The sequence below is a fragment of the Podarcis gaigeae genome (assembly GCF_964106915.1).
Source record: "Podarcis gaigeae genome assembly, chromosome: 1".
Lineage (NCBI taxonomy): Eukaryota > Metazoa > Chordata > Lepidosauria > Squamata > Lacertidae > Podarcis > Podarcis gaigeae.
The window spans coordinates 129,606,893-129,622,198 of NC_139678.1; the positions used below are offsets into that span (position 1 = coordinate 129,606,893).

Sequence of the window (15,306 nt, forward strand, 5' to 3'; positions counted from 1 at the left end):
AGCTGCTGATCGCAAGCGATCGGAAACGAGATAAGTGAGTCTCACTCACTGTGCCCTAGTAAGGAAAGATAACCATTTTCCACAGGGTCAGCGGTAGTTCTGCATACGCTGTTCCAATGCATGCATAGAGCCAGATCCCCCGATTCAAGCGAGTGGGAACATTATAGAGGTCTCATGCAGATAAGGACTTGCTGGTTTGTGGGGTGTTCCTTTGAAAAGGAGGACACCCCTGAATGTCATGTGGTGTGATCTGTGGCGGCTGCATATGAGAAGAGAGGGAAGAATTGATCCTTAAAATATTAGGTAAGAATTGTATAGGCATACGTAACTGAACAAAGAAATTGCATTTGAGGTGGAGAGGTCTGGACTTCAGTCTTCGGCATGAAGGCCTAGTCATACTAACTTGGTGCACGCCATAGTGAGTTTCCTCAAATTGAGAGTTTAAATGTTTAATTGATATGCCTGGTACTCTTTTGTAGTGTACTTCTATAAACCCAACACAAATACACAGGTCCTCTACCAACTCACTTTGAGTTTTAAAAGAAATCTAATATTCATGTAAAAGAGAAAATATATAGATTTTTATTTTAAAAAAAAACACTGCTAAATGATATCTTTTTTTAAAAAAAACAAAAAACAAATATGTTTTGCCTATGGGTAGTTGAATAAAAGAATCTTTAAAATCCAATATTGAAATGCGGGCATTCAGTCTATTTTTATATGAATAATCTAATACTTGCCACCCAGAGGTCCTCAGTTTGTTCCTCTGCCAAACTGTTGTGCAGAGACAGCATTTTTTTTTAGTACAACCTCTTCAAAGAAGTCTTACTTCAGTGCCAGCAATTTCACATTTCTGTTGCTGAAAGATTACTGGAATCTGCCTCATCAGAAGGTTTGTAACTTCCCAAAAAAATTACCAGTCTGCCAAGGGATTTGCTGTCATCTTTGTGGCTAAGTAACAGGTTTTTGTTCTAATGTTTGCCCTAAGAAATGGCTCTGAAAATTAAGTGTAAGCAAGAATACATTACAGAGAGAAATGTTACTTCATACCAAGGCCGTGAATCAAATAAAGGATTTTAGTTGGTTAATCATCTACCACATAAGCAATTCATTAATAATTACATTTAAATATGTATGTTATCCTCCCCTCATAATAAGGTGGCTTTTTCAGATGTTAAGGTGAGTATAAGAAAACACAGAATTTACTTCTTCTTTTCTAAGCCAGCCATTCATTCTAGAATATAAGGCTATATTGAATATTTTTCTTCTTCGTTGTCTATTAGTCAATACACTAGGATGGAAATAGCATATCTTTAACTTGCAATACTACTATTAAAATTGGTTCCCAGTGATTAATCAACTAAAGCTTTGGTTGATTGATCTACCAACTGAAAATGACTACAGTTTGCAATCCTCATTATAAAGGCAAAAAAATTTCCAGCCTCTGTTTCATTGGGCTACAGTCATGCTATTAATGCCAGATGTCATTAATTCAGATTAATTTATGCATACAGGAAGTCCCATTGTCTCAGCACAGTTCATTTTGCTCCCTACTATTTCTGTCTTGCCTTGACCAAAAAAACAAACAGGACTGTCGTGCATTTAGGACATATTAATATGATGTATTAGCATTAATATTTCCAAAATAACTACATTCATTTCTGTATGTTTAAGTTAATGACCACTTTCCTCTTTTGTAGAGAGGGTCTTCAATTTCTCCAGAAGCCCTCGTCTCATTTTCAAATTACTTCAGCTCCATATCAAACCACTTGATTATAGTGATAAATCACAGATTGAAATAGGTTCTGGTGTACAGTTTTAGCTCAGGATAACAGATAATATAAATAAGCCTTAGGTCGCGAATACAAGTTTTTGTATAATAGTTCACGAACGCGTCTGCCTGTGGCAACCAGAAATTTAATTCTGGCAACCAGTAGAGAAAGACTTTCATATACGCTCAAGTATACACGAGTGGTAAATGTTTTAAAAGCGACTAGCAACACAGATAGAGTTCCTCCTTCAAATCTGCTATAAAAGTTGTTTAGATTATGGGGTGGTAGTCAATGAAGTTTGACTAAGAATAGGCCCATTGAAATTAATGAACTTAACTTACTTAGGTTCATTAATTTCTGTAAGTCTACTTTGGGAAAAACTTAGTTGAATACCACCTATGATGTGCATTTAGCATAACAAAAGAATTGCATCCTCCTTTACCTCATAGACTAGCTAGCTAAGGCTTTATTTATTTTTCCAAGAGCACAATGGCAAGTTCTGTGGGTGAAACTGTGTTAGTCTTAAGGGTAAAGGGTAAAGGGACCCCTGACCATTAGGTCCAGTCGCGGACGACTCGGGGGTTGCGGTGCTCATCTCGCTTTATTGGCTGAGGGAGCCGGCGTACAGCTTCTGGGTCATGTGGCCAACATGACTAAGCCGTTTCTGGAGAACCAGAGCAGCGCACGGAAACGTTGTTTACCTTCCCGCCTATTTATTTACTTGCACTTTGACGTGCTTTCGAACTGCTAGGTTGGCAGGAGCAGGGACTGAGCAACGGGAGCTCACCCCATCGCGGGGATTTGAACCGCCAACCTTCTGATCGGCAAGACCTAGGCTCTGTGGTTTAACCATAGCTGTCAACTTACAGATTTGAAAATAAGGGACCAGCAGCCTTGAAAATGCCTTGAAATCTGGTAGTTGTTCTTCTCTTTGACATCTGGTGGGAGGGCGTTCCACAGGGCAGGTGCCACTACCGAGAAGGCCCTCTGCCTGGTTCCCTGCAACTTCACTTCTCGCAGTGAGGGAACTGCCAGAAGGCCCTCGGCGCTGGACCTCAGCGTCCAGGCAGAACGATGGGGGTGGAGACGCTCCTTCAAGTATACTGGGCTGAGGTCGTTTAGGGCTTTAAAGGTCAGCGCCAAGACTTTGAATTGTGCTCGGAAACATGCTGGGAGCCAATGTAGGTCATTCAAGACCGGTGTTATGTGATCTCGGTGGCCGCTCCCAGTCACCAGTCTAGCTGCCGCATTCTGGATTAGTTGTAGTTTCCGGGTCACCTTAAAAGGTGGCCCCACGTAGAGCACATTGCAGTAGTCGAAGTGGGAGATAACCAGATCATGCAGCACTCTGGCAAGACAGTCCGCGGGCAGGTAGGGTCTCAGCCTGCGTACCAGGTGGAGCTGATAAACAGCTGCCCTGGACACAGAATTGACCTGCGCCTCCATGGACAGCTGTCAGTCCAAAATGACTCCCAGGCTGCACACCTGGTCCTTCAGGGGCACAGTTACCCCATTCAGGACCAGGGCTCTCCTTCCTTGGAGGTTTTCAAGCAGAGGTTGGATGGCCATCTGTCATGGAGGTTGGAATAGATGACCCTTGGGTCTACAATTCTATAAATCTATGGCCTAGCCCTAATTTGTAGATAAGAAAGAGAGAGGAGATAAATGCCCAGACAAATGCTTAGAAAAGATGAAGGCCTGTTGGTGTGCTGCAGCTATGCACCCATTGAATGTTTTATTCAATCCTTAGTTCAGTGTATGTTTGGTGTGTGAGAGACTATCCGCTGAAATTAATAAAACCAATATAAACTTTGACTCTATTCTACCATAAGGAGGATTTCAATATGTTTATCTTTAATTATGCATGTTCAAATGGAAAAATCGGGTCTTTTGAAAATCCTAAGGGATGCATTTTCTGCTTGGTGTAATTTTAATTCTAGTTTGGCTAGTTTGGAGATTTTTTATAATTTGTTATTAGTTTCAAGAGAAATGCGGGTTCGGTTCTTGATCAGCAAACAGACGTAATATATTTGTGGTGCCGTAGTTTATTACTCCTCCTCTCCCCCCTTTAATTTCAGAGCTTTATACATCTGAGAGTGGCATTGCTGAAAATGAAATCCCACCCCCTTTGCCTCCACATCCTTCTGATGAGCTGCTTGCAGATTATAATCAAAGGTTTGAAACTGCTTACTATTTATAACTTTATTTTTGGTGATAGGAATGCTTTTCCTACATGATATGTAAAAAAGCCCACATGTTGCTTTATGACATTTAATTTGCATCAGAACACATTTATTTATTGCTCAGATGTAGTTTTTTTCTAATCTTCAAGGGTTATTATGGTATACATTAGCACCAACATTATCTTCGGTTGAGGCTAATAATGTCCCCCACTTTGCTGGTATTCTTGAATAGGGTTTGAAACTGGTTAAGAATCTTAGTTAAATGAAATGATTCATGGATGGTATTTAACTGAGTAGGTTGGCTAAGATTTATAAAACAGAATCAGATATGTGTTGGAAGTGTAAAGAATTGAGTGAATGTTTTTTTCGCATGTGTTGGACATGTGAAAAGGTAAAAGTGTATTAGGAAACGATTTATAATGAATTGAAAAAATGTTTAAAATTACTTTCCCCCAAAAAACAGAGCCCTTTTTGTTGGGAATAAGTCAGACAGAAATTTCTAGGTGTCAGAAAAGGTTCTTTATGTATGCAACAACTGCAGCCCATGCAGAAACTGAATCCCAAGTTTATTTAGGGTGGCTGGCTCAGACAGAAGCAGAGTCATATCTGTCTGCATACATTTTCATTGCAGACTCTCAGGCATGCCCAAATCCCCAAGTGTGACTCTGGCCTAATGTTCTTCCAATGACAATTTTCCTTTTTTTTACAATTTTATATTCAACAGAACCAACATTATCGCAAAAAGAATATGTAAATCCCAATCTCCCTACCCACACACCACCCTTCCATGACTTCCCTCAACCTCCTTTTCTTTAAATATTTACAAAATATTTAAATATTTGCTTCTCCTGCCTATTGTGTTCTACCTTAATTTTGTGATCATTTAGCTAAATATTGTTGCATCCTTATCAACTTTATACCATTTTTCCCCCAAATTACATCTTACAGCTTTGTTCTTTCCCCAATTGTTACATCTTGACTTTTATGTTTGTTTTCTTTATTTTAAGTGTTTGCTCAATCCCTGCTAGTGAGTCCACTTCTTTACAATGTTTCTGTAAGTACACCATAAACGGTTCCCAATACTTTTTAAAGTCTCTGTTGTCCTTGCCTCTAAGTTTCCCAGTAAGATTCGCCATTTCAGCGTATTCCATCAATTTTACTTGTCATTCTTCTTTCGCTGGCATCTTGTCATCTTTCCATTTTTGGCCTAGTAATATCCTAGCCATTGTTGTGGCATACATAAATAGTTTCTTCTACTCTTTTGGCAAGTCTTGACCAATAATACCTAGCAAAAAAGCTTCTGGTCTTTTAACAAAGGCTGCCTTAAACTTTTTTTTTCCATTTCATTGTAAATCATTTCCCAATGACAATTTTCTTAAGGAAGTGGTAGAGATCTGAAGAAAGTACAGAAGCTTCCTTCTGTGCCTTGCATATGCTTGGAAGGAGAATTTTTTTGTAACTGAAGTGAGAGAGGATACCGTAGAGAAAGTTTTCTGGAAATCTGTTGTCTGCTGCATCTGGTGCTGTCAGTGATTTTAAAGATTTGCCTGAAACTGGGAAGGATAAAATGTAATCTCAGCTGAAAAATGAAGCGTCTTACGAGTTTGGGCTTTAGTTTGCTTGATATTTGGATAGTCACATGCCTGAACTTCGGAATGAGGCATGTTGTGTGGGTGGCACCTAGCAGCTAAATGCATTTCAAAAATAACTTACATTGAAGATAAGTATTAGGCAGTAGGACTCTTTTCTGCCTTTTGATCCTTGGTGAACCTTTAATAAGCCTTATTAATTACTGAGATGGCCCACAAAGTGGACAGACAGGATAAAACCTGCCTTTTTTTGCTCTGGTTATGGCCCTCCTAAGTAAAGTCAGATTTAATAGAGGCAATAACTCATGTAGGAAATTTAAATTGCATTATGACAGAGAAGGGAAAATTCGTTTATATTTCATAGGGTTTAATTACTTCATTTGTTTTTGAGCTGGTGCCTATTTTATTTCATTCTGTTTTATTTGTGGTATGGCTTCTTTCCACAGCTCAGTAGCAGATTCAGCAACATACTTACGAGATCAGCACATCAACTTCAGATCTTTGACACAGGCCAAGCAGACAGAATCAATTAATCTGAAAGCCTCCAAAAGCATGGATCTTGGTAAGATGGGGTGGGGAGATAAACGATGAAGCTAAAAAGACTTATTATTATTTTCTGTTTTTGTTTCTTAAACACGCATAAAAGGTAAAGGGACCCCTGACCATTAGGTCCAGTAATCTCTGTAATCTGAGGAACCGGGTTCGCGTCTCCGCTCCTCCACATGCTGCTGCTGGGTGACCTTGGGCCAGTCACACTTCTCTGAAGTCTCTCAGCCCCACTCACCTCACAGAGTGTTTGTTGTGGGGGAGGAAGGGAAAGGAGAATGTTAGCCGCTTTGAGACTCCTGAAGGGGAGTGAAAGGCGGGATATCAAATCCAAACTCTTCTTCTTCTTCTTCTCTGGGGTTGCGGCGCTCATCTCGCTTTATTGGCCGAGGGAGCTGGCGTACAGCTTCCAGGTCATGTGGCCAGCATGACTAAGCTGCTTCTGGCAAACCATAGCAGCACACGGAAACGCCGTTTACCTTCCTGCCGGAGCGGTACCTATTTACCTACTTGCACTTTGACGTGCTTTCGAACTGCTAGGTTGGCAGGAGCAGGGACCGAGCAACAGGAGCTCACCCCGTCACAGGGATTCGAACCGCAACCTTCTGATTGGCAAGTCCTAGGCTCTGTGGTTTAACCCACAGCGCCACCCGCGTCCCTTTAAACACGCATATATTGGAAGAAAAACGTTATTAGGGCCAAACAAGGAAACTTTGCAGGAAATGCAGGAGAAATTTCTCTGCATTTTATCTTTGCTGAAAGCTGCTATGGAAGTCCCAGTTTATCAGAAATGACTCTTTGTCTCTCCTGCTCTTTGTCTGGTCAAAATCACCGCACAGGTATGAACAAAGCCACTGCAATACATTGCCTCACTTACCCATCCTGAACAGTTGATCCAGGAGGATATTATAGTCAATGGTACGTGAAGCAACTGGGAGATTGAGTATCCGATTCATACTCCTCCATCCCCTTCTCAATAAAGGTCATCCACAATGGTGACCAAGACTGATTTCGGGGGGGGGGGGATATCTTGTTTACTGCAGTGCCTTGCACAGGTTTAATTTCCCTTCCCAAAGTGATACTTAGGCAATGAGAAAGGAACAAGGTACAATGTGCAACACATCTGTCAATACAGCATTATAAAGTGTGCCACGTGCAAGGAAATTATGAAGAAGACTTAAGGCAGGACAATTGCAAAGTTTATCTGTGAAATGTATGTGTCGAAATGCTCGTTGAACTGGAAAGAGAATTTTCTTCCAGCAATTTAAAATAGCTTTAAAAATGTACGTGACATTTGTCTGCCTTGGGTGGGGAAACTTCATCAATAAGAACAACTAAGAAGAACTTGGGACGCGGTGGGTTAAACCACAGAGCCTATGACATGCCGATCAGAAGGCAGTTCAAATCCCCATGAAAGGTGAGCTCCCATTTCTCGGTCCCAGCTCCTGCCAACCTAGCAGTTCAAAAGCACGTCAAAGTGCAAGTAGATAAGTAGGTACCTCTCCAGCGGGAAGGTAAACGGCATTTCCGTGCACTGCTCTGGTTTGCCAGAAGCAGCTTAGTCATGCTGGCCACATGACCCAGAAGCTGTATACCGGCTCCCTCGGCCAATAAAGCGAGATGAGCGCCGCAACCCTAGAGTCAGTCATGACTGGACCTAATGGTCAGGGGTCCCTTTACCTTTACCTAATAACAACTTATGGGCCCGCCTCCAGGGATGAGGCTCCAGCTCCAGCTCCTGGGATGAAGGGCAAGAGAACATCTCGGCAGTTTCCGGCTGTCAACCCTTGCACCACTTCCCCACTGCCCCTTCTCCATGCGGGCATGGCTCTTTCCTGGCCCTGTTTGGCTCAGGGGCAGGGGCCAAAGTTTTCTCCCATTAAAACAGCCTCTCGAGTTATTTCAGAGAGGGAGGAGACTTTGGCTGCTGCTTCTGGGCTAGGCCAGCCAGGACGGAGCCAAGACGTCCGTGCGGAGGCCAAGTGGAGAGAGCTTATGAGCCTGGGAGCCCAGACGAAGGCCTCTTGCCTCAGAGGATCTCCCATCTGTACCACTGTGGCTGCTGTCAAAGCCTCCCATACAAAGAACAGGGTCACGCTTCAAGAGAATGGTCTCCGTCACCAGCACCCAAGCTTGCCTTTCTGGATTGTATTGTCCTTCCAAGTTGCTGAAGGAGTCCATGCTTCTGGGTGCCTTGCATGTCTTCTGGGATGCCACGCATGCTGTCTGAATGTGCCAGTCCCTGACAAGAGGAGAAGGGCATCACTGGCATAGGTAGGTAGATAGATAGATAGATAGATAGATAGATAGATAGATAATTTATTATGGTCAGAGACCAGCTTATAAAACACACTTGGGGGTACAGTCACAGAAGAAAAACAAACAATTAAACAATGTACAACAATAAATTTAAAAACCATGTACAACAATAAACTACCGTAGGGAGTTGACCCAGAGTCACCCATGGAACCGAGTTTGGGGATTTTCATAAGTTGGGAGATGGTCTGCGCCTACAGATCTGTACACAGAATCTGGTGACCATCTGTCTTCTGATCTTTGCCTAACAGGAAAAGGTCGAATTTTTGCTTTTCTGGGAGGTCGGCGAGCCTCACCAGTAGGGGATCAAGGGTCTCACTCTGTGCCTCTTCATAAAAGGGACATCTACAGAACAAGTGTTCTGGGCTTCCTATCTCTCCCAATGAACAGGCGCAAAGTCTCTGAGCACATGGGACTTTTTTAAAGGCTCCTTCCAGGACCGGCGAGGGCAGAGCCGAGCTTCTGGCGAGTGTAAAGGCCCTTCTTGCATTTTTAGATACGAGAAAGAAGAGATATGCTGCCGGTGCGGCTATATCTCTCTCGATTTCTCCAATTTTATAGTTGGGGCACCTTGAGCAGTCCTGTTGTCTCTCGGTCTCTATCATTCTTTGCCTGACCGTAGCTTTTGCCTGGCCCAACCCCAGGCTTAGAAGGGCTTGAGGGGCAAAACCCTCACTAGCATAGGTTAAAGCTCAATAAAGAAATTGGGGGGGGGGGAGAGAACTTACGCGCTCACTTTTACATATATGTGATTGGCAGTGGCATTGCACCTTGCTAGCTGTTAGAGCTGTGCAAAATATATTAAAATATGGCAGAAAATAGTTTCCACCCTGTAAGCACAGCATAGAACAATTTCTTTGGAGATTGCTTTCTGCGGAGAAAGGTGGCGTATCTTTTGCACGCAGTTTATTGTGGAATGTAGCTGGATATTTCAGCATAGGCTTTCATTTTGTCTCCAGCTAGAATGAAACCTGCAGTGTTCTGACCGTGCAGAGGCAACGTGATTTTTGTTGTGGTTTTTTTTTACTTGCCTGGAACATCAGAGTCTTAGTCCCTCTTTGGTATTTCAGGAAGAACCACAATTACCACAGCAGTACATGTGTTTAGATTGCAGACAGTTTTTCGAGGGTGAACCATACTGCTAAGTAAAGTTTGTAGAATGGCTTCAAGATTATATATATCCTATGTTGGTACCTCTCGCTTGCAGCAGTGCTGCTTGAAAAGTTATAGGGGAGCCACGTTCCTTTTGTTGTTGTTGTTGTTTAGTCATGTCCGACTCTTCATGACCCCATGGACCAGAGCACACCAGGCACTCCTGTCTTCCACTGCCTCCCGCAGTTTGGTCAGACTCATGTTTGTAGCTTCGAGAACGCTGTCCAACCATCTCGTCCTCTGTTGTCCCCTTCTCCTTGTGCCCTCCATCTTTCCCAACATCAGGGTCTTTTCCAGGGAGTCTTCTCTTCTCATGAGGTGGCCAAAGTATTGGAGCCTCAGCTTCAGGATCTGTCCTTCCAGTGAGCACTCAGGACTGATTTCCTTAAGAATGGATAGGTTTGATCTTCTTGCAGTCCATGGGACTCTCAAGAGTCTCCTCCAGCACCATAATTCATGTTCAGGTTCCTTTTAGTCTACCAAATTTCTCTGCGGAGAACACATCAATGTGAGGGCGAGACTATTATGGGACCTGGTTCTGGACTACACGTTGTGCTATGTTGTTGCAGAGATCCATTGGACAACAGAAAAAGCCTGAATAATAACAATGTGTGAAACTGCCTTCGCTGCGAGAGAGCAATTACTATATCCAGTCTTAAGATTGGTTATAACTCGGATAAAATCAGATGATGGCTTATCACATTATTATTGCATTGGGTGCAGGTGGCGCTGTGGTCTAAACCACTGAGCCTCTTGGGCTTGCTTATCGGAAGGTCAGTGGTTCGAATCCCCATGACAGGGTGAGCTTCCGTTGCTCTGTCCCAGCTCCTGCTAACTTAGCAGTTCAAAAGCATGCCAATGCAAGTAGATAAATGGGTACCTCAGTGGCGGGAAGGTAAACGGTGTTTCTGTGTGCTCTGGTTTCCATCACGGTGTCCCATTTTGCCAGAAGCAGTTTAGTCATGCTGGCCATATGATCCGGAAAGCTGTCTGTGGACAAACGCCGGCTCCCTCGGCCTGAAAGTGAGATGAGCACCGCACCCCATAGTCTCCTTTAACTGGACTTAATTATCCAGGGGTCCTTTACCTTTTTACTTTTTACCTATTATTGCATTCATGCACCCCACAAAACAGTTCTACCCATGTCAAGAGCTGGTGGTCTGTCAGCTCCAGCGACAAGCTCCATGTTACTGCTTCACTGTTTTCAGAGAATATGAACTGGCAGGTTAAGGTTAGGTTGGACATGTTGGACTGCAAAAGAGGGCAGGTTGAAGAACCTAAAGCTTTCTCTCTCTCAACCCCTGGGTGTTTGCCTGGTTTCAGCAGGCCCCGCCTATTGAGTTTCAGCTATTTTTATCCACAACTTGGTTTTTAAAAACAACAGACAACTAAGATCCTCCAGCATCTGAATGCAATGCATCATCAGCAAACATATAGAGCTGTTTATATCCACAATTTTCTCCCCCAAAGGCTCTAAGAATAAGCATTGAACAATGAAATGATGGACAATACGGAATTGTCAGCAATTCTGAAAAACTAGGACATTCAGGGCTTTTCCCTTTTTTCTTTTTTAAAGACACAAAGCATCTGCATAAGATATAATTTTATTTTCACCTGCTCTCTGCTGAATTTTATGTATGCAAATATGTTTTCTTACAAAATGGAACTCTTATCCCAGAACCGTTAAAAGAGTAGGCTTCTGAACATTTTTTTTTGGGGGGGGGGTGATAGAGGATTAAAATCAAAAGTTAGGTATGTATTGGTGAAGATATTTTCCTGCATGGAAAAATAACTGCTCTCCTAATGCTTTGAAGATGGCTGACAGTGTGATCTAATTCCAGTGTTTGGTCAAGTTACTTTGGTAGTATAAATACCTTGAACCATGAATGATTGACCTACGAAGTACCGGTACATGAATATATTTGTATTGATAATTTAAAATCTTTTCATAGACAAAGCATTAAACAAAATAAACATTTTCAACATTCCTTGTGAATGTTCATTGTTCATATATTAAGACTAGTTTACCAAAATTAGAGAGTTCATGACTGAGACATTTGGGTTTTAGCCATATGTTTTTTACTAGCTCATTATCACTCAACCTCTATTGTCCTGCTATAAAATAGAGTTGCAAGTATATAGCTCGCAGAAATCTTGTAATGATGCACAACAATTATAAAGCTCCTTGCAAAATGATTATTGATTCGTAAATGCAACAATGAGTTTGTGCCCTTGTGTAATCAGATTAGTGCTTCAATATTCTTGATCGCCGAAGAATTGATGCTTTTGAATTATGGTGCTGGAGGAGACTCTTGAGAGTCCCATGGACTGCAAGAAGATCAAACCTATCCATTCTTAAGGAAATCAGCCCTGAGTGCTCACTGGAAGGACAGATTGTGAAGCTGAGGCTCCAATACTTTGGCCACCTCATGAGAAGAGAAGACTCCCTGGAAAAGACCCTGATGTTGGGAAAGATGGAGGGCACAAGGAGAAGGGGACAACAGAGGACGAGATGGTTGGACAGCGTTCTCGAAGCTACAAACATGAATCTGACCAAACTGCGGGAGGCAGTGGAAGACAGGAGTGCCTGGCGTGCTCTGGTCCATGGGGTCATGAAGAGTCGGACACGACTAAACGACTAAACAACAACAACAATTCTTGATAAATGATGGAGACAGAGTCTCATAGCTGCAAGATCAGCTTGGCTTTCTAGTGGGGAGTTATTTGGGTGATCTATTAGGACTCCTGCCGTGGTAAACATGTTTAGACAACCTTTGAGAATGAATTTAAAAATACACATTAAATGTATAGTGGTTTTACCTGAGAAAGTATTTGCTGTATTCAGACAATCATGTATTTGCTTATTGAACTAAAACGTGCACAAGTCTTTTCCTAGTTTCTTTGCTCCTTTTCTTGCTCTGTACAGCAATCAAACCAGGAAATCTCTAATTAACCAAAGCTTCCTGTTTCATTTCAATTAGGAATTATGGTTACCAGTTTGGAAAATCCAGGATTTTAAGCCAACTTCAAACAGTGTACTGTATAATATCCTGGCTTGTTCTGAAGCTGGTCACCTATTTTGGATAAAACACAACACAATGGTTAATTAGAGGCTTCCTGGTTTAATCCTGACTTGACCTTACTTCTACTATGTTCAGTGGGTCTTAATGGCAAGTAAGAGTGCATAAAATTGCACAATTAGTGTGAACGGACAAATCTTTTATAAATAAATAAGAACAAAGCTTTAATATAGTGTTGCCTTTTTCAGCCTTGTGCCCTCAGATATCGTTGTTCTACAACCATTGGCCCTATTCACTAGGGATGATGAGAGTTATAGACCAACAGCAGCTGGGAGCACAAGGTTGGGAAAGGCTGATACAGCGCATTTAACTCTCTATTTTCATGCTTCTTAGAACTGAGTGTTGCCCTCTTCTCAATTTCCTTGACTCTTTAGGTGCTCTTGAGTGTCAGACTGGAGTCAGCACCTTTTCATGTTTGTTCTGGGTCAGCTCAATTTTTTATTTTATTTTTTGTCTTGCATTTCAGGCTAATGTAATTCTGTAAGGTAGATGCCGCGTGTCAAATTTAGTGACCCATGTTGAATTTTTAAAAATTGCACAGCAATGAAGGGGGAAGGGTATGGAACTTTCTTGGGCATCTAAGGCAAAGAGAATGATGGTGAACCTTGCATAACATCACAGCTAGCTCAGCCATAGACTTTCTTGTATACATAGCCGGTGTCTAATTGTGTGTCGAAGTCCCCAAGCCACCCCCTAAATAAATCACAATTCACACAGAATTTTTGTTTAAGCTTTTTGGAATAATTTTGGCCACAACTTTATTAAAATATGTAATGTGAGTGGTTGCTTAGGCATTGGTTACGACTATCTGTCTGTGCTGGACCCAGGGGCTAACCGAGAGGCGAGGTCCGAGCCCAGTCCAAGGTCGATGGTGTGTTATGGAGGCCGTCCGTCAAGGCTGTAGCTGGGTCCAAGGCGGTGAGTCGGGTGGGGTCAGGAACTCTGGCAGAAGAGCAGGACAGGGTGCAGGCAGGAACAGGCTAGCAACAACATTGCTCCCGCAACCTGGGACTGGGCTGGCTGGCTTTTATCTGCCCCGAGGCATAGGGCGGCCCCAGTCCACAGGTGACTCACCTCTCCTGGCCTGGAGGCGAGCACTCCTCCTGCAGGAACTTAGTTCCCTCCGCCTCTCTGCCCTGAGCCTCTGCAGCGCAGGAGAGGCTGGAGGGTTACCGGACCCAGAGGCAACCTCCTCTTCCCCCGACGGGGCTGAGAGTGGAGCACCTGCAGGCAATGGGTCATCACCTCAGGAGCCAGAGCAGACTCAGCTGGTGTCTGAACCTGAGAATCCAGCACAGGTGAGGACCCTTCAGGCTCATGCCCCAGCCCCGGCTCAGCTGGTTCTGGAGGCGGGGACTCCTGTGCAGGCTGGGACTCCTCAGGTTCAACCTCTGAGTCCAAATCCCAGGCCATCACACTGTCCCTGCCCCGGGACAGAAGTGACTTCCAGAACCCTGCGAAAGTCAGTTAGGGGAAACGTTTGGGGGAGACAATGGGGCTGGGCACCATACCCTCCCCACTCCCTGCACACTCCCAGGGGCTTGCGCAGCCCAAGCCCCTTGCCAGGGATTCGGACAAAAGCATGGCGAGCCCTTGCAGCAGCAGCATTGGAGGGGCAGGCACAGCCAACCCTTAGCCCTCCACCAACCAAATTTTAACCAATGCCTAACCCAATTGCCTTACAAGTTGTGATGATTTGCTACGCAGTAGGCAAAAACCAAATGGTACCAGCCAACCTGCCAAATGGACAAAATTCCTACCAGGCCCCTGCACCAAAAGCAGACAACCCCATGACAGGCATAGCAAGGTCAAATGCAAAAGCCCTAAATTAGGGAGGGTGGGCGGGCGATCCTATGCACACAGCAAAAGAGACTGCACCACGCTGCGTGCAAAAAATATATAACCTTCGGGCCAACCCACTAAATGGTAACATCAAAATCTCCCCAACAACTATTATAGCCCAATCACAGTCATGGCCATCCAAACAGCCCCACCTAGCGACTTCCGGAGGCGGCGCGAACGGCAATGGCGGTCCTTTCTCCTTTGTGAGGAGGAAGCTCCGCAGAAAAAGGGTCGTCCGTTACGGCGAAACGGAGACCCGCTTTGGAGACCCACAGGCAGCAAGAGCCTGTGGTCCTGAGACTCGGCGGGCACCAGGAGCGACCCCCAAATCGTTGAAGGAACCCCGTAAGGGGCTCTGGATCGGTGGAGGGGGTTGCGGTGCTGTGAGTCGGTTCACGATCTGCGGAGTGAAGCCGCGCTGCTGCTGCCGGTGAGCGCTGACCTCTTTTCCTGCAAAATTGGAGTTGAAAAAACTACAACCCGTGAGTAAGGATCATATTTTATTGGAGATTTGAATTTAAATTGAATTTGGCCGAAAGCGGAGTGACGAAAAGCAGGAAGTCCGTCTTCCGCTCCCACTGAATATCAAAGCAAAGAGCTGGAGAGTGAAGGTAAAGAGAGACTTTTTGAGCTACTTGATTTGAGCACCCATTGAACTTTATATTAAGTGGATTTAGAGCTGTGAATGGTGGATTTTTTGTTTTTTATTGGCATGGTGACATCTTCTTCTTATGGGATTTACATTATAAGCAAGAAACCCAGGTGCTGGAGCTGCCTGTGCTACTGAACTGTCAGTCTGCTGACATGGTTACTTTGAATCTGAACT

General features: G+C 43.7%; 1 protein-coding gene across 3 annotated transcripts in view; it reads left to right on the top strand.

The window, feature by feature from the left end:
* Nucleotides 1-15,306, top strand: part of PARD3B (par-3 family cell polarity regulator beta) — a 616,930-nt gene that overhangs the window by 250,016 nt on the left and 351,608 nt on the right. For all 3 annotated transcript variants that reach the window (XM_083705169.1, XM_083705171.1, XM_083705170.1), the window contains exons 14-15: nt 3,851-3,947; nt 5,991-6,106. In XM_083705169.1, coding sequence (XP_083561295.1) covers nt 3,851-3,947; nt 5,991-6,106 — 213 coding nt within the window. The remainder of the gene's footprint in view (nt 1-3,850; nt 3,948-5,990; nt 6,107-15,306) is intronic.